General features: G+C 39.9%; 1 protein-coding gene across 2 annotated transcripts in view; it reads left to right on the top strand.

Annotated features, from left to right (window-relative positions):
- Nucleotides 1-24986, top strand: part of ALG9 (ALG9 alpha-1,2-mannosyltransferase) — a gene marked incomplete at both ends in the record, with an annotated part of 75497 nt that overhangs the window by 25924 nt on the left and 24587 nt on the right. For both annotated transcript variants that reach the window (XM_084251471.1, XM_084251472.1), the window contains 3 exons: nucleotides 1168-1297; nucleotides 1915-2062; nucleotides 3191-3320. In XM_084251471.1, the coding sequence (XP_084107597.1) occupies nucleotides 1168-1297; nucleotides 1915-2062; nucleotides 3191-3320 (408 nt within the window). The remainder of the gene's footprint in view (nucleotides 1-1167; nucleotides 1298-1914; nucleotides 2063-3190; nucleotides 3321-24986) is intronic.

Here is a 24986-nt window from a genome sequence, read left to right as displayed (position 1 = left end):
CATCATTTTAATAGCAACATAATGTTCTGAATTTAATGTACAACACTGTTAAGAAATATATTGAATTGATTATATATAATATAATGATTAGCTATAATTTGTTAGAATTTAGCTTGTATTCTTTTTTCAGTATTATAAATAAAGCTAGAATAAATATCTTTGTTTACATATTTGGATAGTTTCTTTAGGTCAGATTGTCAGAAATATGAAAGAAGTTCATACATATTTATGGTTTTTGTCATATATTGCAAAATTACTTCCAAAAGTAATTCTTGTCTATGGGAAAGGAAGGAAGGAAAGAAATCTAATGGGAAAGTACTCTAAGAGAGCAGAACCCATGCACAGTGTATATATTGTAATAATATTTATCTAATTTGTAAAGTAGTTTGGAGATTACTGACAGCATTTTCCTAATGTCCTGTGAGAAGAATTCTTTTTCCTGCTTGTTTAGTCAAGAGACAATTTGTTGATACTAAACACTTAGATGAAAACTTATCAGTAAGGAAAGATTTATTGAATGAGATACTTCATATATCAAAGAAAACTACCAAAACAACTTTTTAAAGTGTTTTTTTAAATTAGAACTTTATTTTATTTATTCTTTTAATTTATTTTATTTTATTTTTAAGATTTATTTATCTATACAAGCACTGGGTACAGTCAGAAATGTGGGAGGGTGAGAGAACTCACCAGAGCTAGAGTGGGGAACAGAACAGGCAGACCGACGAAATACACTGCTGAGGGGAGCAGCGGGCGTCAGGAGAGGTCTGTTGCGCCATGTGGTACCCTCACCCGGAGGCTGGGGATCGAACCGGTGCCGCAGAGGCTGCGGGCAGCTTCACAACCCAGGGCTCAACCTCTGCGCCACCAGAGAGGCCCTAAATTAGGACTTTAAACACTAGGAGAATACGCAAATAATTTTCCTGTGTTGCTAGTGAGAGCATTCACGGCAATCCTGCTGGCTAGGCCGACCTACAGATGGTTTTACAGAGTTTGCTGTAAGCTTAGAATTTGAAATGGGTCCCTCACTCAGTGTTTGCAAATGCTCAGAGCCTTGATAGAACCTCTTCTGCTCCTCCTTTCCTCTTGGTGTTACTATGATGTCTTGTGGTTCTGTGTATTGTGCATGGTGTATTTCTTTTTTCAGTACATTTTCTTTCCTTCTAGAAATGTTACCACTTCGTGTTTCAACAATACCGCCTGGAGCATTATACTGTGACATCTAATTGGCTGGCATTGGGAACAGTTTGCCTTTTTGGACTCCTATCCTTTTCTCGATCTGTGGCACTATTCAGAGGTAGATGTTCTGAGACTTGGTTCTTAACGCATCTATACTTATGAGACATTTCATCTTGGGTTTTACTTGATGCCCAATTATTTAATACAGTTCAACTTACAGTAGAAGGAAAACTTTAATATAGGGAGAACTTGTAGATTTAATATTATGACTGGGATGTATTTTCTGTACCTTAAGATTGAAGAGAAGATTGAAAATACTTTTTAATGTGATTAACTCTATTTTTTTATTCTTAGTTGATTCCCTCCCCCTTTTTCTGGGTACCTTTTAATTTTGAAGATGAATTGAAATCTTAAACCCAGTATCCTGCTAATTTGTGACACAACAATGGGATCCAGCATATCAAAATATGTGCAAAATGAAGTTAAGAAATAAAGAAGGTGGAAGGGTGTAGAGAAGAGCAAGCAACAAATTACTTTTTGCAAAATAAGGCTTCTACTGTAAATATCTTCAGGAGACATCTTCTACCAATAGATTGGGCTACCTGCTGGAGTTGCTATGGACTGTCACACTCAAATTTCACATGGGTTACAGGGGACATTAACGTACATTATAATTAAAGGTTCAGAAGCTCATCTTACCTATCTTTGTCTTTCACAAACCTTTCTTCTTTCCAGGATATCATGGACCCCTTGATTTGTATCCAGAATTTTACCGAATCGCTACAGATCCAGCCATCCACACTGTCCCAGAAGGCAGACCTGTGAATGTCTGTGTAGGCAAAGAGTGGTATCGATTTCCCAGCAGCTTCCTTCTGCCAGATAAGTAAGTTGTCCTTTCATTCCCAGAGTTTAAAATCAAGGAGTAAAAATAGCAATCTGATGGCAATGTCTTCTTAATTTTTCTTTCATTGGGGAATTTTCTTCAAAAGTTATTGAACAATTTGCCATCCCAGAGGACTGCGGCATCAGCGTTGTGTCCAACAGACTGGGTGCAGTGGCTGGTTATGCGCCCTGCTCTGCCCCTAAGCATAGAGATCTGGGGATTTCCAAAAACGCTCTGAGCCCTAGACTCCTGCTATTGGCCCTTCCTGGGGATCCATATTTAAAACTTCTCTAATGATCTGATATTAATCCACTTCTTAATGTGGCCTAGGAACTCTAGCTGGAAGAACGTTTTTAGAGAAGAAACATTTATCATCCAACAAAAGAAAAAGTTCTCCATCAATGTATGGACCCTGGGGAATTCTGTGATTAAGACATCTGTCCCACTTTCCTTATGCTGTCTGTTGGTGGATGTGATAGCACAGACATGAAGTTCCTAGTATTTGCTTACGCCATTTAGAGAAGAGGCCTATTTAGGGAAAAGGGAAGTCAGCTTAAGATGAGTCATGATGCTCCATTCGAGGACTGGCTTCAGTAACTTGCTGGTGGTATCTTATGTGCCATAAGATCAGTCATTGATAATAAAATTAAACTTTTTTTTTCTTTTAAAGCGTTAACTTTAGCCATTACCTTTTATATTCGAAATTGTTTCATAGCTAAAGATCCTTTAGAGGACTACTTAGAAACAAAGTATTTCTCCCATAGTGTGTTCTTACATTTCACTGTTTTTCTCTGTATACCTGATGCCTTTGCTTTGATTTTGACAAGTCTGTTTGATCATGTGGTAATTGGCAATAAACCTTAAAGCTTCACTGGTTGTTTGTGATGACCATTTGGTTGCAAATTTCACAGCTGAAAGTTGGTGAAATGGGTTGAACATTTCTCAATGATTTTGGACTGAATTGTGACCTCTACCTCTCTTCTCCCTGGTTGAAGTTTTAACAGAAATTATTTTTTTTCTCCAAGTGAAATGTTTTTCACATGAAATTTTTTTGGCTTGTTTATTTCAAGTACATTTAGCAATCTGAGCCCGGTGTTTTTCTTACTCTCTTTATTTTGTTTCTGACAGTTGGCAGCTTCAATTCATTCCTTCAGAGTTCAGGGGCCAGCTACCAAAACCTTTTGCGGAGGGACCACTGGCTACCCGGATGGTTCCTACTGACATGAATGACCAGAATGTAGAAGAGCCATCCAGATATGTAAGGGCAACATTCTCCTTCTTCTTCTTTGAAAGGAATTCTAGGCCTAAAATTGGTTACATATATATTAGTGTTGATGAAATGGGAATTTCTTAGAGAGTGATTCGGGTGAGTAATATAGCAACTTTTATTGAGAAAGAATCAACTTTCCTTTTCAAGTTATCTCCTCTATTTTTGTATGTAAAGTATATAATTCAACATATTTTCTAAACTGGGCTACAAATTCTATCATGTTGAATTTGAATCATTATTTTGAAAGACATCCTGAAACTTTTATTCCTTGCCCCATTAGAATACTTGGTGGGAAATTTCAAGTTATCAGGTAGACCTTTGACCTAGCTATTAGTATAGTCTGATTTTAGCAAATAGACAGCAAAGGCTAATTTCATGGCAAGTCCCTGGAGCAATCTCTGTCAGAGCCGTGCTCTTCTACCCACTTCTCTTGACGCACTCAGAGATCCCATGTGGATTTTATTACAGTTCCTTTGAAAGATGACACTTTTGCCATTTGATACCTGCAAGATTTTTGTGGGAAAGGTGAGAGCAATAAAGATAATACTCCTGGTTCCCAGAAACAGTAAAAAATAAGTTTATAGAATTATTAGAAAGCACATTTGGGGGCAAGAAATTTTTAACAGTTTAAATGTCAAACAAATTTCATTTAGGTGTTCCTATGTCATATGCTGAAAGTGTGAAATGCCAGGACTTCTAGTTTCATTGGAAGCAAACCTGCAGCCACATCTGGCCTTTTGTCTCTCGGATTGGGGCCAGTTAAACTTTAATAGAGACCCTCAGGGCTGAGACCCTCAGAGTAGGATTCTTCCTGAAGAGCTTTAACTATAAGCTATGAGTATGATTATCATAAGATACACACTGGGCCTTGCCCCCTGTGAAGGTAAAATATGTGTTCCTCTGAATGGTTTATATTACAACTTCCTTCTAAGTTAAGCCTCTGATTCCTTTAACAATGAAAATGCCCCTGGGCAGGGAATACTGTCAGTAGTGGTTTTCATTTTGGCTGCAGATTCTCTGCTAGCAGAGAACAGACTTCCATATACAGCGATCACCATGGGGACACTGTGTAGTCAAAAGGGTGGGGGAATACACTGTGATGGGGGAAAACAGTTTATAGTGATGTTGTCAGAGCTAAGTTCTACGAAGAAGTAGCACAGGACTGTAAAAAAGCACGGACATTGGCATCAAGTATAGGCCTAAGTTCAAATCCCAGCTCCTTGCTTTTCTTGGTGACTTTGGGCAAATTTCTCTGTCTAACTAATTTCAGTTTCTATTTATAAAATGGGAATAATGATAACTGCTTTGGAAGCATATTATGAGATTAATATTCTATCTCTCAGTCATTTTTAGCAAATTTTCTGGTATACAGATTTTCCCACAAACATTTTTAATCGGATAATGGTATATCAGATGACTAGAGGTTTTTTAAAAAAATAAATAAATAAACAACAAAACAACTTGGATTTAGAATCTGCCTGAATCTCTCCTTCCTTTTATTGTTCCTTAATCTCATTTTTATTCCAGTCCATCCAGACTCATGACTGCTTATCTCGACTGTGCCTGAACTGCTTGTGTGTCCCTTAGTATACCATCAAAATTCTCCTCTCTGAAGCCTTAATTCCATAGTGAGCAGTAATTCCTTTTCATGCTTTAATCATTTATCTGTACAACTCATTTAGCCATTTAATTATGTTGTCTTAAATAATTCTGATAAGCATATCATGTATTTCCCCATCAGATTGTGAATGCTATGCAGAGAATGGGTACACCTTATTTCTTTTGTATTTACCATAACGTCTGTGCTAGTGCTTTCAATCTAGCAGGTACCCTCTACAGGCTTTTTGACTGGAGAAATGAATATTCATCATTATAGGGATAGTGAATTTGAGAGAAAACTGATTCTGAAATCTGCAGTTGGCTACTGCACATTTCTTAGGGTCTGGTCAGTGATGTCATCTCTGGGTAAATCATATTTCCATATTCTCTGCTACCAACCATTGTTGAATTTGGTTAAGTGACTATAACTTGACCCAAAAAGGTGAAGCTTTCTCAGAATATCTATAGGAGTCACCAAAATGCTGGTTGATAAGAACTGGGACAAACAAGTCAGAGATATCAGCTGCATGTGTAGTGTCTGTCAGTGTGCTCGTAACCCTTCCTGTAGTTGAGAGTTTTCCTGCAGAGTTCTCTTTAGATTTTCCTGTGTGGTGGGCAATGTGTCCTCCAAGTCCAGTCCACTTACCTTTACGTAACCTTTGGAAAGTAGAGTTATTTGATGTCTTACTGTGAACTCGACATAATTTACTATCAGGGAGTTATTTCTTTCAGTTAACTGTTTTAAAATATACTTGTTTTCCTCTGGTGATAAAAAATCATATAAATTATTGTGTGAAATAATGGGCATTGTCAATAAGAAAAAATATCTGTACTCTCATTACCTAAATATTAATCCATTGTTACTATTTTAGTGTTTTATTTATACTTTTCTTTGGCATATATATATGTAAATGTGTGTAAACATATGTGTATATATATGTAAAGAAAAATATCAATTATTAAAAAATAATTACATTGTAATTCTTTAAGAACCGGTGCCAGGAGTGTGACTAGAGCCAAATAACTTTGTCTGGTACTTACTACATTTATGTTTGTTACTTCTGGTGTCAGTCTGGTGTCAGGTTTATTCAAGAATGCAAAAATTACATTCTCTGTCCCTCTTGAGCATGCTAAAAGGCAGCATTGCTTTATCTGCCCTTTAGTAGGCAGTGAAAAGATTTTCACCAAATCTTGGTTGGTTTCAGTGATAAATGATTTGATCTCTCTCCTATTTCTAGTGTACATGGTAATTGGGAAACAAACAAGACTTCCTTTATTTCACATTCCTCCTTAAACCTCTGAGTCTATCGAGTCAGGAATGAGTATAAAGGCTCTGTGGTTTCTATTGCAAAAGTAATTTTTTTTCTGCCTATTCTGTCAGAGTAGTTATTGAACATCTGTTGAACATCCCATTATTGAACAGTTGACATTTTTATAGTGGTACATGACAAGATTTTCTGGCAGAATGAAAGTTTGAATTTAGTAGATATATTTAGTGGCTCTTTATTTCTTGACAAGTCTGAATTTTGGTTACTATTTCAAGGTGAATGATATCCATCTAACTCCAAGTCTGGTATGTGAGTTGGGAGCTACCAAGTCAAAGAGTGAACCTTGGGAAAAAACAGCTCTGCAGGAGGGAGTGTGCAGACACTGACTTTTCTCTGACCTTGATTAATGGCTAAGCAGACTTACAGGAAGCTTGTCCATCTGCAATCTTTGAAAAAATAATCTTTGTCATTTACTACTTGTTCCCCAGACAATAAATAACATAGTCAGTTCTGCTATAACATGATATAAAATAGTTCAAAATCACTGCATGGTAAAAACCCTGAGGCTTATGGAGAAAATGGGGTTAGAGACAAAATACTCACAAATTGTCTAGTGACACATAACAAAAGAGATAGGCAACCAGTAACAATGGTAGCGTGGTTTTGCATGTAATTGACTATAGTACAAGTAATGAGGTTCCTTAGGATGTTAATAATAGGTCTACCATATGATCCACAGTTCCACTCTAGGTATTTACACAAAACATGCAAAAACACTAAATTGAAGGGATGCATGCACTGCTATCTTCATTGCAGCACTATTTATAATAGCCAAGTTAAGAGAAACAACCTAAAGTCCCATCCACAGATCAGTGGATTAAGATGTGGTGTGGTATATATATGGTATATAGGTGGTATACACACACACACACACACACACAATGGAATACTGCTCAGCTATAAAAAAAAAATGAACTGTTGCTATTTGCAACAGCGTGGATGGAACTGGAGAGGATGATGCTAAGTGAAATAGTTGAAAGGAGAAGAATAAAAAAGGATTTCACTTGTGAAATAGAAAACAAAACAAAGCAACTGACAAGACTAAACCAAAGTAAACCCTAAAAATATAATTGCAGAATTGAGGCTTCTAGAGCAGGAGTAGGTGTGGAGGAACAAAGTGGCCTCGTGTAAAGTACTAGGGATGCTTTGATGGGGTCAGTGTGCAAACATATGTCTGAGGAAGTGTGAACCTATTCCCCTGAATCTTATATAGTATTGTATACCACTGTTACCTCAGTGAAGAAAAATAAATTCTAGGTTAAGTAGAATAAGTGACTATAGTATATAATCAATACAATAATGTGATATTTTACCTTAAAAAAGACTTGGGTACCAATTTCAAAAATAGGAACTATCATAGGAGAATACGAAAGCCTGGCCAAATGATGCAGTGGCAAGAACATTGAGCAGGGAGTTCAGAGAGCCTGTCATTCTTTTCTGGAATTGAATGAAGTGTATTTCTTCTTATGTGACTGTGAGTTTCTAAAACCCTTGAAATATCTTTACATCTCTCCGATTTACTGTAACTACACCTGAAATCTTGTTGCATTGTTTAGTTTTCAACATATTGCATTACCTGTTTTCTCATCAGATACTTTGTGGTGACACTTTTTTTTTTTAAGATTTATTTATGCATGCAAGAACTGGGGTACGGGCCAGAGGTATGTGTGGGGGGGATTCACCAGAAACAGAGTGGGGAACAGAACAGGCAGACTGAGTTAAATACACTGCTGAGGGGGGTAGCTGGTGAGACAGGAGAGGTCTGCTGCGCCATGTGGGCGGCTCCCTGGCTGGGGATCGAACTCTTGCAGCAGTGGTTGCGGAGAGCTTCATAAGTTGCATCTTAACCCCTTGCGCCACCAGGGAGGCCTTGACACTTTTTTTTTTTTTTTTTTTTTTTGGCGTTGAAGAACTGGGGTGTAGACCAGAGGTGCAGGGGGTGAGAGGATTGACCAGAGACTGAGTGGGGAGCAGAACAGGCAACTTTACTAAAACACACTGCTAACGGGAGCAGCAGTCAAGATGGGAGAGCTTTGCTGCACCATATGTGGGTTAGCTCCCTGGCTGGGGATGAAACTCAGGCCATAGGGGGTGATAGTGCTGAGACTTAACCCCACCCCCACCCCAGGCCACCAGGGAGGCTCCCTGTGGTGAAATGTCTTATCTAGAGAAATGATTCAGTCCTGGATGGTGCGTCTAATGACCCACGATGGCAGTCTGCAGGCTGCTTCTGTCTCAAAGGGAAAGCGTACTGCCAGGGGTACACTGTGCTGCCAGGGGTACGCCGTGCTGCGTCTTGCCGCTCCAGTGTGATGCTGATGTTGGAGTATTGGGAAGTATCACTGAATGCTGCAGCCCTGGCAGTCTGTCCTACAGCTGCTAAGGGAAAGCTGTAAGAATATTGTTGCTCAATTCTTAGCTCACCCCTCTCCCCAATGAAATGCACACCTCTTATTACTGCTATCTTGACTTCTGTCTCAGGCCTTATATTTGAGAATGTTTATTTTTGTTTACATCTTGGATGGTATTAAATTGTCCTCCTTTGCATATGTTCCCACTAAGATGTAAATAAACAATATGATAGTGGTTATCAATAAATTTACTGAATCTTCCTCCCCTCCACCTTTTTTTTCTTTTGGTTTAGAGGTACTGATTTGTTCTCCAGAGCTTCTAGCGGGTTGTTAGAAACTGAAAGAAGTCAGATTTCTTTCAAAATGAGTCTTAAATGCCTGTATTTTACAAAATTTTAAATTAAGGCATATTTTTAGCTTCAACAGCTGGTTGATATATAGCCTGTGACTAATGAAATGAAACACGTTTTTGTTTCATGATCATGTGTTAATGTCACCCTATAATTTTGTTATTTTTGATGTAAGAAAGAATGATTAAATCTGAAGAAACAAAAAAAAAATGAGCTCTTTGGTTACATTTGAAGGAAGATTCAAATCCAGTCTTGATTTTTGAATTGTAAATGAAGTGGTTATGGAATGTTGCATCAGATTTTGCACTGTGAGATATGGATGAAACTGAAAGAAGAAACTCTTCTTTCTGATTCTCTTATACCTAAGCTGTGGTAGTCACTTGGTGCTACTAGGGATTCAAACTGAGAAATCTCAAACTGAAAAAGGGCACAGTAAAATTGTATATATAGCATGAGCCACGTTTCTTGAGGAAAATCTCTGTAGAAAACAATCTGGGACACATACTGACAGGTTGATGGTGATTTTGGGGTGATTTTGCTGTTCCTGTCATTCTACTTTTTTGTACATTTCCCCAACTGCTCTGCCAAACCTCTTTTTTCTACAGGAGTTCCTTGCAGATTGAGCAAAGGAGAGCTACTGGTATTTCTTTTTATTATTGTTGTAGACAGTTCTTCCTTGCCCAATTACCCTGCCCAGTACCCCAATAATTATGCGTTATCCATTTCTCCTTTGAAATGGATTAAATGAAATGGATTAAAAATGAAATGGATTAAATGAAATGGATTAAAAACCTAAAGTAGGATTTTAATGGTGAGGTTTTTAGGTTTTTTTTTTTTTTCAAAGATTTATTTATTTATACAAGCACTGGGTACAGTCAGAAGCACGGGAGGGTGAGAGAATTCACCAGAGCCAGAGTGGGGAGCAGAGCAGGCAGAAGGACCGAAACACACTGCTGAGGAGAGCAGCGGGCGGCAGGAGAGGTCTGCGCGCCATGTGGGACCCTCCTCCAGTGGCTGGGAGCAGCCGGGGATTGAACCAGCGCTGCAGAGGCCGCGGGCAGCTTCGCAACCCAGCGCTCAACCGCTGCACCACCGGGGAGGCCCGGTTTTTAGGTTTTTAATGGTGAGGTTTTGATAGTGAAATTATGGGTAATTTTTAACTAAAAATTTTTCATGATCATATTTTATTTTCATCATTCAAAAAAATAATCATAGAGGGGTTATAGATACTAAATTTTTGTAATGTCCCAGGTTTTAGCTGGACATAGCAGGAGTCCAGTGCCTGCTCTACCTTTTTATTTGCTGCCTTCTTTTAACATGTTGATTAAATGCTTCACCATAGGTTTTTATTTCTGAGTCTCGTCTGTTTTCTTTTGAAAATTATTTAATTCTCCCTTCTCTGTAGTTTTAAAAAATATCACATCTTCTGGACCAAAATATATAATTTTGTAATTTTATCTGGATTTTTTTCTTCTCTTTCAGATTTTAGTTTAAAATTTTCTTCATTAAATTGGAAGTTTTTCTAAGCATGTTTTTTTCTTGATGTAAGAAAGAATAATTAAATTTGAAGAAACAAAAAAAAAATGAGCTCTTTGGTTACACTTGAAGGAAGATTCAAATCCAGTCTTGATTTTTGAATTGTAGATGAAGTGGTTATGGAATGTTGCTTGGCCTTGATGAACTCTGTTCACTCAAGTTCACTTGGTCTTGACGAACTCACTAATGTATGTATAAGTCATAATCCAGAACAATACTCCTGTGATTTGACCCCATTGTTTACATTCAGCTGTTCCCTTCCCTTATCTTCATTTTCCAAAATCCCAACCTTTAACTTGAAAAGAGATAGAAAATATCTCTTTGTTTCAAAGACCTTCAGTACCCTAACTGTGACCTCAGCATCACAGAGAGACAATCTGGCTTTCTTCTCGTTTGTTTATGATGTTAAATGGCAGTATGGTGTTCGGCAGATTTGTGTCTTAGCTCGTTCAACTGTCAAGTTTGATATATTGCAGAAAGATGGGATAGTTCTCTTTTAGCTATGTCATGCATCTTTTCACATAGATGCTTCTGAACTCTGTCAGGGTCATTTATGAAAACTAATTCAAAGTGTGGGAGCTGCAGTTTGCCTTACTTAACTTACCCCCTTCCTCCTAGTCTGCCTGGCTGGCTCACTTAACCTGTAAGTCTTTACAAAGTTAGTTTGCTGTTCCTGTCATGCTACTCTTTTGTACATTTTCCCCAACTGGTCTGCCAAACCTCTCTTTTTCTATAAGAATTCCTTGCAGATTGAGCAAAGGAATCTTTTTATTATTATTGGGGACAGTTCTTCCTTGTCCACTTACCCTGCCCAGTACCCCAATAATTATGCGTTATCCATTTCTCCTTAAAAATCCTACTTTAGGTTTTTAAAAAATAATTTATTCTTAACACATGTAATGTAGACAACCCTGTTATTTATATTAGTAGAAAAACTGGTACATAAATCATCATTCTTACTCTTGGATATATTTTGCTATTAACTTTCAGTGTGAGAATATATTGGGAATTCACAGAATTTCGGTAAACTAGTAAAGTTACTTAGTGAAGTCCAACGTAGAAATCACCAGAACATTGGTTGCCTTCTCCTTCCATTTCCCTTTCCTAGCTCTTCCCAGCATCTCATTTCACTTCATAAGTTGATGCAAATTTTTTTAAAGATTTATTTATTTATGCATACAAGAACTGCAGTACAGGCCAGAGGTGTGGGGGTGAGAGCATTCACCAGAGACAGAGTGCGGAACAGAACAGGAGGAATGACTGAAATACACTGCTGAGGGGAGCAGTGGGTGAGACAGAAGAGGTCTACTGTGCCAGGTGGGTAGCTCCCTGGCTGGGGATCGAACTTGTGCTTCAGTGGTTGCGGACAGCCTCATAGGTTGCATCTTAACCCCTTGCACCGCCAGGGAGGCCCAGTTGATGCAAATATTAACCTAGGCAGAGCTTCATCTATTGAATGGGTTAATGAAAATAACTGAAGAGTTTGGATTTTAAAAGCTTTTCCCTCTTCTCAGATTTCAAAACATATACCAGGAACTGGCAATATTATCAATTGACTGATTAAGCAGAAAAAATATGATAATAATGATAATAACAAAATATTTTGTAACAATGTTTTGCCAAATGTGCATAGTTAATACTTAATTTCCCCTTACTTTTTAATCTATACTTTGGCATAATTACTTTGTTGATTAAATGTCCTTACAAATTTATCTGGTATTGTCCATTTTAGGTAGTAAGCTACAACAGGACAGGTATCTATCTGTATATTTATCTTCCTCTGGTTCTTTTTAAAATTATTATAACAATCTAAAACCCTTACCAAAAATTGAAATTTTTGGCAAAAATGATATACATGACATTTTTTTGATATGACATTTTGTATGCGTGACTCACCTTAATTCTAAAGTAGAAATTCTCTGAAAGTTGTAGATTTTTCTTTTATTTCATAATTTACTACCTAATGATGGTGGTGTGAATGACCTTGAATATTAAAATGAATGATTTTCATTCTACTCTATAGGTGCATTCCTAAAAATAGATTCTCTAAAAATATATTTTAAAAATCAAATTTACAAAAGAAATCCTGAATTTACTATTGTATTTTGTATGTAGTAGGTTTGTTGATATTAAGGTATGTTCTTTTTTTTTCAGTTGGTATTTTTTTTCTAACTATTTTTTTATTGAGGTATGTCCTTGAGAACTAAGAGATACACAAATGGGGCTTCATTGAGTGGCAGTACCTCCATCCCAGTTTCTCACTCCCATGTACTGCTCATTTAACAAGAAAGACAAATTGTTTGCTTGATACTTCTGATCTATTGGTCATGACTTACTAGAGTCTGGGGTTGAAAAACATGATGAGACTGGGTCTAGGCTCAGGGAAAGAGTGCTACGATTGATGAGTGATGTCTAGCATGAGCAGAGAAAAGGAAAATAACTGTCTATGCTTTCTGTATTTGTCATCACCCAGCTTCAGGATAGATCTGTGTAGTTTATTCTAGGCTCTCTCAGTAAGATATGTGACCTATACCCAAACTATATGTTTTATAGTGATAAAGAACTTAGAATTGAAAAGTTATATAAAAAATTTAACATTTTTTGATGTTCAGGTCCACAGAATTTCCCTAACCCTTTCCATATTTAGCAGTGTCAGAATAACAATGATAAATGCTTTGGAGGGGGCGGAGCAACATGGCGGCGAGGAGACGCTGCGAGTAAGATCTCCCATTAAAAAAAAGTTAATAGGGAGGAAAAGCGGCAGGTCCCAGTGAGAACTGGGACACGGAAGATAAACGGACTACTCCAGCAAACTGCCCGAAGAAGAAAGTTGCCATAAAAGAGGACGAGAAGGGAGGGAAGCGCAGAACCCTGCTCCCCTCCCCCGCCCACAAAGTCGGCACTCTCCGACCGGCAGAAAGGAGGGAAACAACAAACCAAAACGGCCAACAAGAAAAACGGACGCAGCAAGTGGGACTGTGAGTGGAAAGGAACTATTGCAGCCACCACACCCCGTGAACGGGAGAGGCGAACCCTGCAGGATCCGCCGCGAAGGTGAGCTCCAGGCGCCATTAAAGAGAGCCACGCCCCCCAGGAGGAGACCAGCACCAGCACACAGCCCTGGCCGCCCGGTAAGGTTGCGTGCGGAAAGCGGCGCGGATCCGGACCGGATCGCAGCTGCCCAGGTCCCCGCGCCTGCGACCTAGGCTTGCGGGGAGACGGCGGAGGCCCTCCCTGAGTGAGCAGGAACAAGGCGCCCAGGCAGGGGAGCGGGATTCAAAAGGCGCCATTCCCGCGCCACTGATCTGGGCTACAGCCTGCGTCCTGGAACTGAGGGCTTTGGAACTGAGACCCGGGGCACGAAATTAGGGGGAGACTGCGGAGGCCCTCCCTGAGTGAGCAGGAACAAGGCGCCCAGGCAAGGGAGCTGGATTCAAAAGGCGCCATTCCCGCGCCACTGATCTGGGCTACAGCCTGCGTCCTGGAACTGAGGGCTTTGGAACTGAGACCCGGGGCACGAAATTAGGGGAAGACTGCGGAGGCCCTCCCTGAGTGAGCAGGAACAAGGCGCCCAGGCAAGGGAGCTGGACTCAAAAGGCGCCATTCCCGCGCCACTGATCTGGGCTACAGCCCGCATCCTGGAACTGAGGGCTTTGGAACTGAGACCCGGGCACGAAATTAGGGGGAGACGGCGGAGGCCCATCCTGAGTGAGCAGGAACAAGGCGCCCAGGCAGGGGAGCAGGATTCAAAAGGCGCCATTCCCGCCCCACTGATCTGGGCTACAGCCCGCGTCCTGGAACTGAGGGCTTTGGAACAGAGACCCGGGGCACGAAATTAGGGGCGTGGGTTCCCCACGACGGTGGGGCACAAGGCAGACACAGCACCCCAAAGCCGTTGAGGTGTACCCTACCATCCCCGCTCTGCTCCCTGTCCCACGGGGTGGAAAATCAGCTCCCCAAGGGCTCTAGGAGAGATCTCTGGCACCACCTAGCGACTTGAAGCCAGCAGAGGCTCCTGAAGGAGCTAGTGGCCAGCTGGGGAGTTTGCCCACACCGGGCCCCCTCCGAACAAGTAGTCTGAGCCCACAGGGAGAGCGAGCACCCACAGCCGGGGCAGACCAGGTGCGCAGAAGAGTGTGCCTGAGACCAGACACGCAGGGAGTGTGTCCCACATCACCATTTTAGAACAGGGACATTTCTTCAGTAAAGACTACCTGCAGAAGGCTTCCTCAGGAGCCAGAGGTGAGCGGGGGAAGTTCGCCCACGCCAGACCCCCTCTGGCCTGCAGTCCAAGCCCAGAGGGGAGCAGGAACCCACCGCCGGGGCAGACCAGGCGCACAGGGGAGTGTGTCCCTACATCGGCATTTTAGAACAGGGACCTTTCTCCAGTAAAGACTGCTTGAAACTGACAGATGACTCCTGGAAGAACCAGAGGGGAACAGAGAAGCCCACCCAAGATGCCGGCCAGTCCCAACTACACAGTGTCCCAACGCATACGGCAAATTAGAAAACAGACAGTAGGGAAGAGAAGAACCACACGCAACCTAGCAACTCTCCAGAGAAAAAGCACACCACAAAAAGAAAGCCAGCCCCCAGATTGCAAAGACAATAACTTGGAAGAATTTCTGAGCCTTCCAGAAAGAGAATTTAAAATTGCCGTGATTAAAAAACTAACAGAAGTCATAAAGGAAAACAATGATAAGGGAAAAATAATCAACGATCAGAAGAATGCAATTGAGTCCCTAGAGAGGGAAAACAATGGTCAGAAGAAAGAAATTGAGTCCCTAAAGAGGGAAGTAAAAGAAATGCAGGAGATCAAAGAATTAATGGAAGAACTAAAGAATTCTGGGAAAAGCAATGAAAGCAGAATAGATGAAATGGAAGAACGAATAAGTAATCTTGAAGACATAGAAATAAAAAGAACCAAAACAGAAAAGGAAAGAGAAGTACGAAGGAAAAAGAACGAAGAAAGACTTCGGGAACTATCTGACTCCATGAGGAAAGGAAATATAAGAGTTATAGGAATACCAGAAGGAGAGGAGAGAGATGTAGGAACAGAGAAAATATTCAAAGAGATAATTGAAGAGAACTTCCCAAATGTGAAGAAGGAGCTGAAAATTGATATACAAGAAGCAAGAAGAACACCAAACTTCCACGACGAAAGGAAAAATACAGCAAGACACATAATAGTAAAGCTCCCAAGAATCCAGGACAAGGAAAAAATAATGAAGCTGGCAAGAGGGAAGAAACAGATAACATTCAAAGGAAAACCAATCAGGCTGACATCAGACTTCTCCGAAGAAACACTACGGGCAAGGAGAGAGTGGAGGGACATAGTCAACAGACTCCAAGAAAACAGATGCCAACCAAGAATACTCTATCCCGCAAAGCTCTCCTTCCTCTTTGAAGAAAGAATATGGACCTTCCCAGACAAACAGAAACTCCGGAATTTCATTGCAACTAAACCCCCACTCCAAAAAATACTACAAGGAGTCCTAAAGCCAGAACCTCAGAGGGACGAATAACAATGAAAGAAGGCCAAAAAAAAAAGTTATTAAAAGAATAAATAAATAAAATCAAAGGAAAGACAAACACAATGGCAAATACAGATGTTAACATATCAATAATAACTCTGAATGTAAATGGACTAAACTCTTCAATAAAAAGACACAGAGTTGCAGCCTGGATTAAGAAACAAAACCCAACCTTTTGCTGTCTCCAGGAAACACATTTAGCTACAAAAGATAAAAATAGGCTCAAAGTTAAAGGATGGAAAACAATCCTACAAGCAAATGGACCAAAAAAGAAAGCAGGAACAGCTATACTTATATCAGATAAAACAGATTTCAAACTCAAAAAGATAAAAAGAGACCCCAAGGGCCACTACATTATGATCAAGGGGACAATACTTCAAGAAGAAATAACACTCATTAACATATACTCACCAAACGAAGGAGCACCAAAATATATCAGACAACTGTTGTCCTCTCTGAAAACAGACATCAGAGAAAACACATACGTAGTGGGAGACTTCAACACACCACTATCAACAATGGATAGATCAACAAGACAAAAAATAAGTAAAGAAACTAAAGCTCTAAATAAGGACCTAGAGCAATTGGGCTTAACAGACATCTATAGAACACTAAACCCCAAAAAAACGGAGTACACATTTTTCTCAAGCGCACACGGATCATTCTCCAGGATCGATCACATACTGGGGCACAAGACAAACATCAACAGATACACCAAGATTGAAATCATATCAACCATCTTTTCTGACCATGAAGGCATCAAACTAGAAATAAACCATAAAAAGAAGGCAAGGAACTTTCCTACCTCATGGAGATTAAAAAACACACTACTGGAAGACCATTGGACTAATGAGGAGATCAAAGAAGAAATTAAAAAATTTTTTGAATTGAACGACAAGGAGGACACCAATATCCTAAATGTATGGGATGCAGCAAAAGCAGTAATAAGAGGAAAATATATAGCAATAGAAGCTCACATCAAGAAACAAGAAAGAACGCAAAGAAACAACCTAATCTCGAAGCTCAAAGATCTAGAAAAAGAACAACAAAAAAACCCCAAAACCAGTAGAAGAAAAGAAATAATAAAAACCAAAGCAGAAATAAATGAAATTGAAACTAAAAAAACAATCCAAAAGATCAATGAAACCAAGAGCTGGTTCTTTGAAAAAATCAATAAAATAGACAAACCCCTAGCCAGGCTCACAAAGGAAAAAAGGGAGAAAGCACAAATAAACAGGATCATCAATGAAAGAGGAGAAATCACAACGGACACAGCAGAAATCAAAAGAATAATCAGTAACTACTATGAACAGTTATATGGAAACAAGTTCAACAATCTAGAGGAGATGGACAAATTCCTACAACTCTACAATCACCCAAAGCTAGATAAAGAAGAAATAGAACACCTAAACAGACCAATTACAATTAGCGAAATTGAAATGGTAATAAAAAACCTCCCCAAAAACAAAAGCCCAGGACCTGATGGATTTACAAATGAATTCTACCAAACATTCAGAGACGAATTAGTGCCTATCCTTCACAAACTCTTCCAAAAAATTGAGAAGGAAGGGACAATACCAAACACGTTTTATGAAGCCAACATTACACTAATACCAAAACCGAACAAGGACAACACAAAAAAGGAAAACTACAGGCCAATCTCCCTAATGAACACTGATGCAAAAATCCTCAATAAAATTTTAGCTATCAGAATCCAACAATGTATCCATAAGATAATTCACCACGACCAAGTTGGATTCATTCCAGGGGCACAAGGATGGTTTAACATCCGAAAATCAATCAACGTTATCCAACACATCAACAAAAAGAAATATAAAAACCATATGATAATATCAATAGATGCTGAGAAAGCTTTCGACAAAGTGCAACACCCATTCATGATAAAAGCCCTTGAAATTCTTGGGATACAAGGAACATACCTCAACATCATAAAGGCCATCTATGACAAGCCAACAGCCAGTATCATTCTCAATGGTGAAAAGCTGAAAGCAATTCCATTAAGATCTGGAACAAGACAAGGATGTCCACTCTCACCATTGCTTTTCAATATAATACTGGAAGTCCTAGCCAGGGCAATAAGACAAGAGAAAGACATCCAAGGAATCCAAATAGGAAAAGAAGAAGTCAAACTATCACTATTTGCAGACGATATGATATTATATATAGAGAACCCCAAAAACTCCACAGAAAAGCTAATTCAACTCATCAATCAGTTCAGTAAAGTGGCAGGATACAAAATCAACATGCAAAAGTCAGTAGCCTTCCTATACACAAACAATAAATCTGAAGAAGAAGAAATCAAAAAGACCATCCCTTTTGTTATTGAAACAAAAAAAATCAAATATTTGGGAATAAATCTAACAAAAGAGGTAAAGGACCTATACAAAGAAAACTATAAAACACTGTTAAAAGAAATAGAAGAAGACACAAAGAAATGGAGAGACATCCCCTGCTCATGGATTGGAAGAATAAACATTATTAAAATGGCCATCCTTCCAAAAGCAATATACAGATTCAATGCTATTCCAATCAAAATTTCAATGTCATTCTTCAAAGAAATAGAACAATTATTGATGAAATTCATATGGAATCACAAAAAACCCCGAATAGCCAAAGCTCTCCTGAAAAAAAAAGAAGGGAATGGAGGCATCAGACTCCCAGACTTCAAACTATACTACAAAGCCATAATCATCAAAACTGCATGGTATTGGAACAAGAACAGACATACAGACCAATGGAATCGAATAGAAAATCCAGAAGTAAACCCACAGATTTATGGTCAACTAATCTTTGACAAAGGAGCAAAGAATATGCATTGGAGCAAAGAAAGTTTGTTCAATAAATGGTGCTGGGAAAACTGGGTCGCTACATGCAAAAGAATGAAGCTTGACCACCACCTCACACCATACACAAAAATCAACTCAAAATGGATTAAAGAACTAGACATAAGACCTGAAACCATAAAATATATAGAAGGAAATATAGGCGAAACACTACGTGATTTGCACATCAAAGACATCTTTACAGACACATCACCCAAAGCAGTGATAGTGAAGGCAAAGATAAACAGCTGGGACTACATCAAATTAAAGAGCTTTTGCACAGCAAAAGAGACAATAACAAAAACAAAGAGAAACCCCACCAACTGGGAGAACATTTTTGCACCCAACACTAATGATAAAGGACTGATCACAAAAATCTGCAAAGAGCTGATGAGACTCAACAACAACAAAGAAAATAATCCAGTCAAAAAATGGGCAGAAGAGCTTAAAAGAAACTTCTCTGAAGAGGAAATGCAAATGGCCAACAGGCATATGAAAAAATGTTCAACATCACTTGTCATCAGGGAAATGCAAATCAAAACTACCATGAGATACCATCTTACACCAGTGAGAATGGCACATATTAAAAAAACTAGCAACAACAAATGTTGGCGAGGGTGTGGAGAAAAAGGAACTCTTCTGCACTGTTGGTGGGAGTGCAAACTGGTCCAACCACTGTGGAAAGCTGTGTGGAGATTTCTGGACCTACTAAACATAGAGCTTCCATATGATCCAGCAATTCCACTCCTAGGTATTTACCCAAAGGACACAGAAACATCAATTCCAAAGAACACCTGCACCCCTATGTTTATAGCAGCACTGTTTACAATAGCTAAGCTTTGGAAACAACCCAAATGCCCAAAAATAGATGACTGGATCAAGAAGATGTGGTACATATATACCATGGAATATTACTCAGCATTCAAAAAAGATAAACACATGCAATTTGCAGCAACATGGATGGCGCTGGAAGGGATCATGCTCAGCGAAATAAGCCAAAAAGAAAAAGAAAAATACCGGATGGTCTCACTCATAGCAGGAATCTAGAAAACTTAAATAAGGGACCAGGAAAATGAATAACTATAAGATAGTGAAAATCAAAATCAACAAAAAACTATGAACCAGAGACACTTTTAGGGGGGCGGGAGGGGAGGGATTGGGGTCAGAATGGGGGGGCTGCAATTGTATGGGGAATATAACAATAAAATTTATTTAAAAATAAATAAATAAATAAATAAATAAATAAATAAATAAATAAAAAAAAGAATAACAATGATAATTATCTTGGCTTTAAATAACTCCTTGACATCAGCAAATTCAGAGAACTGAATGATCCTATTTTGCCTTTGCCATTCCTTACAAATAATGTATCTTCAACTATGTTGAGTGCTAGATGTGAAACAGACTTTAATTGTCCAAGTACCAGCCATGTAAAAATCAGATCTTGTGTATTTGTTCCCTCAGTTGTAGGGATGTCTTTCAGTATAAAAATGTACCTAGTGATGAGCAAGAGTAGTTCTCAGAAGAGTGGACTCCTCAAGGTGGAGTGTATTTACAATTGTGATGAAGTTATTTTCCTTCCATGATCCTTTCTAAAAATTGAGAGGAATCTTAATGGTTTGCAGTTCAGACCCTTTGGAAGATGGTGAAACCTCTGAGGCTAGGTTAAGTCACTTCTCTAAATTACAAAGGCAGCCTTTTGGGAGGTTCATTTTCTAGATGCAAATGGCATGTTTAAATAAGAGTGTTGAGTTGAGGGTAGTGGGTATAGATCATTATTCTGGGGTTTTTTTTGTTGGTGGTGGTGGTGTCATTTTGGAGAGAGCTCTTTCAAATACTTGCTCTGCAGTTACTTGCTGATATAATCTATACCCAGGTGTAGTAAGATATACAATAGGATTTCATTTTATTTATTTATTTAAAAGATTTTATTTATTTTTGGGTAGAAGAATTGGAGTATAGGGCCAAAGGTGGGGGGAGAGTGAGAGGACTCACCAGAGACAGAGTAGGGAGCAGAACAGGCAGATCTACTGCAATACACTGCTGAGGGGAGCAGTAGGTGAGACAGGAGAGGTCTGCTGCGCCACGTGGGTCAGCTGCCTGGCCAGGGATGGAATGCAGGCTGTCAAGTGGGCCTGTCAAGTGGACCATCACAGTGGTAGCGCTGAGACTTAACCCCTAGGCCACCAGGGAGGCCTGGATTTCATTTTATATTTGTATTTTTTTATGATAAAAACTGTGGCTAAAATGGAATCAAAAGATAGCTTCTCAGAGGAATTCTTTACATGCAGAAAGTTCAGGAAGCTTACAGAACCAGACTTAATTATCTCTAACATCTTGTTTGTGAGTTGAGAATCGGCAAGAAATATCCATGTAGAATTTTGGTGTGCTGGTAAATGTGATTGTTGATGTTCTGTCACCTTTGGGTTCGCTGATCCCTTTTCTGATGGTGGGAACACACTCACAGATCTAGAGTTGTATATTCTGATCACTGTAGTGGAATTCAGGAAGAGTGTTTAAATTGGTTTTTATAGGCAACTCCCATATTTTAATTTTTTTTATATAAAATAGCCAAGTAAATCAAATCTTGTCATAGTGAATTGTATAAGCCTCAGATCAGAAGTAGTAGTTTAATGGAGCTTAAATTCTGTTTTGCTAGTTAGAGATTTGTTAGTAGATTTATTCAATGTGATTTGATCTTTATTATATGCTACTATAGGAGAAATAAATAGTCTTCATGGACTAGAAGTCCAGGCTGCAAGCTAATGAAAGGGAAGAAATTTTTGGTATATACTGATCATTGGTCTTGGTTTTTAACACTTGATGTTGTTTGTCCAGCATCCTGGTACAGTTGGTGACCATACTTTCCTTTAACAAATACTTTTTGACTGTCTGTCCTGTGCCAGATAATGATAGGCAGCAGGGAGACCCTTGGTGATCAGGATGACCTCAGTTCCTACCTTCAACAAAACTCAGAAAACTCAGCTATAGGAAGCCCTCAGGACATTTGCTCACAGAGGGATAGGGAGAAGAGAGATGAATCCAAACTTAATGCAGTTTCAGGAAGAAGGAACTCATCCTAAATACTGCTTAAAAGTTAAGCAATTAGGGCCTCCCCTGGTGGTGCTGCGGTTGAGCGCTGGGCTGCAAAGCCACGTGCAGCCTCTGCAGCGCCGGTTCGATCCCTGGTCCCCAGCAAGAGTCCCGCATGGTGCGACAGACCTCTCCTGCCACACCTGCTGCTCCCTTCAGCAGTGTATTTCGTCAGTCTGTTCTGCTCCCTGCTCTGACTCTGGTGAATTCTCTCACCCTCCTGCACTTCTGACTTTACCCAGTGCTTGTATAAATAAATAAATAAATCTTTTTTAAAAAAAGTTAAGCAATTAATTCCTAGCATATGTCAGTCATTGCTGCCATTTGATAGCCTCTGCCATGACCAAATTTTACTTAGCAAAGTGTTCAAACAGCTTTCTCAGCATCAGTCCTCCCACTTGCCTTGGAAAATTGATTTTGATTGATCGTTCGCATTATCCCCTTAAACTTTAGAGAATTTTTCACTGCATTTGTTTACCAGAATGTTTCAAGTAACATTTGAGAAATAAGATTTGTTTTATATAAAGAGATGATGTCTCTGTGATGTTCCCTGCACTTGACATTGGCCCTTGCCAGAGATCTCTATTTTTACAGCTATATGCGTCATTGTCATTTCCAGCTGATAGATGCCTGAAAGCAAGTTCACATCCTTCCTGTCTTAGGACTTGTAGGGCTTGGCTCAGGCAGCTGGATAGACAGCAGGGAAGGTCACCGAGAAAAGGAGGTTGGACTATTAGTTCTCTGTCCCCACGCAGCATTCTAAACCGCAATACATTTATTGTTTGGCACATCTGCGGAACCCCTCCCTGTTGTTACCTTTTTTTAGCCTCCTCATGGCCTTCCTCTGCCTTTCAAAATCTACTTTCCCCTGGATATTCAAAACTGCATGTTGGTTCTTCTCCTACAATCTTTCTAATGTTTTTTTTCCACCCCTTGCTTCTCCCACATCTTATGTCCAGAACTGTTGGCATCCTCCCAGGCAGCTGTGGTCTTTTGCTCCTCTCTATTCCTTTCTTATCTGTTTTCTACACTTTTAATTTTTTTTTTTAATAGAGGCATGTTTTTTATTTATTTATTTGTTTGTTTGTTTGTTTGTTTGTTTTGTTTATACATGCACTGGGTACAGTCAGAAGCACGGGAGGGTGAGAGAATTCACCAGAGCCAGAGCGGGGAGCAGAGCAGGCAGAAGGACCGAAGTACACTGCTGAGGGGAGCAGGGGGCGGCAGGAGAGGTCTGCGCGCCATGTGGGACCCTCCTTCGGTGGAAGGGGAGCAGCCGGGGATCGAACCGGCGCCACAGAGGCTGCGGGCAGCTTCGCAACCCAGTGCTCAACCGCTGCGCCACCGGGGAGGCCTGTTTTCTACACTTTTACCTCTTCCTCCCTCCTCTTGCACTTTCTCCCCATGCATTCTTCTGTATATTTGTGAAAAAGACATTTACTTAGCACCTACTGTGTGTTTTGTACTATGCTAGGTTTTGAAATACATGAATGAATGAGAGAGACGAGCGTTTACTAACTTCCCAATCAATTCATAAATTATAGTTGTACAATGTTTTGATGGAGAAGTACTGTTGCCATGAGAGCATGTGATTTGGAGACTTGTCCTAGTTTTAAGTGGACAGTGAAATTTTTCCTAAGGAAATCGTTCTTAGCTGAAATCCGAAGGATGAGTAGGAATTTGTGAGGTGGAATCAGGGCATGTTCCAGGCTGAAAGAACAAAAATCAAATCTCTGACTCTTGGTATTTCAGTCACATGGACTTTCTTCAATTACGTGAACACTTTCACCTCAGTAGCTGTGTAACTTATATAATCCTCTTTACTGAATCTTTACCGCACCCTTTTCTTTCCCACAGCTCATTGGATTGGCAATTTTGGTGTCATTGATTTCCTTTGAAATAGGTTTGAAGTTTACCTTTTCTTCACTCCCATTGCCATAAAATTTCAAAGTGTCATCACTTCACAACTGGATACTGCATGATGACTGAGTCTTTGCTCCTAGCCTCTTCCTTCAGCATTTCCTCACCACACATTCCCCATCACAGCAGCATGAATGTCTCTTGCTGAGACTCTTGGCTTAGAAACCTTGAGTGCAATGAAAAAGTCCAGACTCTCCTCATCAGGTTCTCCCTTATCAATCTTTGCACTCTCCTGTTTTCTTTCTCAGTACACATCTTTTGGAACAAGCCGCTATTCCTCTTGTTTCCCTTGTAAACCCTGTTCATTTCTGCCATTTTTCTTTTCTTTCTCATTTTTCCCACATTCTTTTTATTTATTTATTTATTTTAAAAAGATTTATTTATTTATACAAGCACTGGGTACAGTCAGAAGCGTGGAAGGGTGAGAGAATTCATCAGAGTCAGAGTGGAGAGCAGAGCAGGCAGACTGACAAAATACACTGCTGAGGGGAGCAGCGGGCGGCAGGAGAGGCCTGCGTGCCATGTGGGACCCTCACTGGTGGCCGGGGATCGAACCAGCGCTGCAGAGGCTGCGGGCAGCTTCGCAACCCAGCGCTCAACCACTGTGCCACCAGGGAGGCCCTCCCACATTCTTTTTAACTACTGTAGCGGTCTCTACTGTACCTAGTGGGCCCTTCCTTTCCACATTCTGATTGCTTTTATAAGATTGTGTATTTTGGGCCTCCCTGGTGGCGCAGCGGTTGAGCGCTGGGTTGCGAAGCTGCCCGCAGCCTCTGCAGCACCAGTTCGATCCCCGGCTGCTCCCCGGCCACCAGAGGAGGGTCCCACATGGCGCGCAGACCTCTCCTGCCACCCACTGCTCCCCTCAGCAGTGTACTTCAGTCCTTCTGCCTGCTCTGCTACCCGCTCTGGCTCTGGTGAATTCTCTCACCCTCCTGCGCTTCTGACTGTACCCAGTGCTTGTATAAATAAATAAATAATAAATAAATAAATCTTTTCACCTTTACAATTACATGTGCATTTCATCTGTCCTAATTTCATTTCCTGTCCAAAATTATAAGTTTAAGAAAAAAGACATCTTCCACGAATCTTACATGCAT

The sequence above is a fragment of the Talpa europaea genome (genome assembly GCF_964194135.1).
Source record: "Talpa europaea genome assembly, chromosome: 12".
NCBI lineage: Eukaryota > Metazoa > Chordata > Mammalia > Eulipotyphla > Talpidae > Talpa > Talpa europaea.
This window is presented reverse-complemented; position numbering and strand designations above follow the sequence as displayed.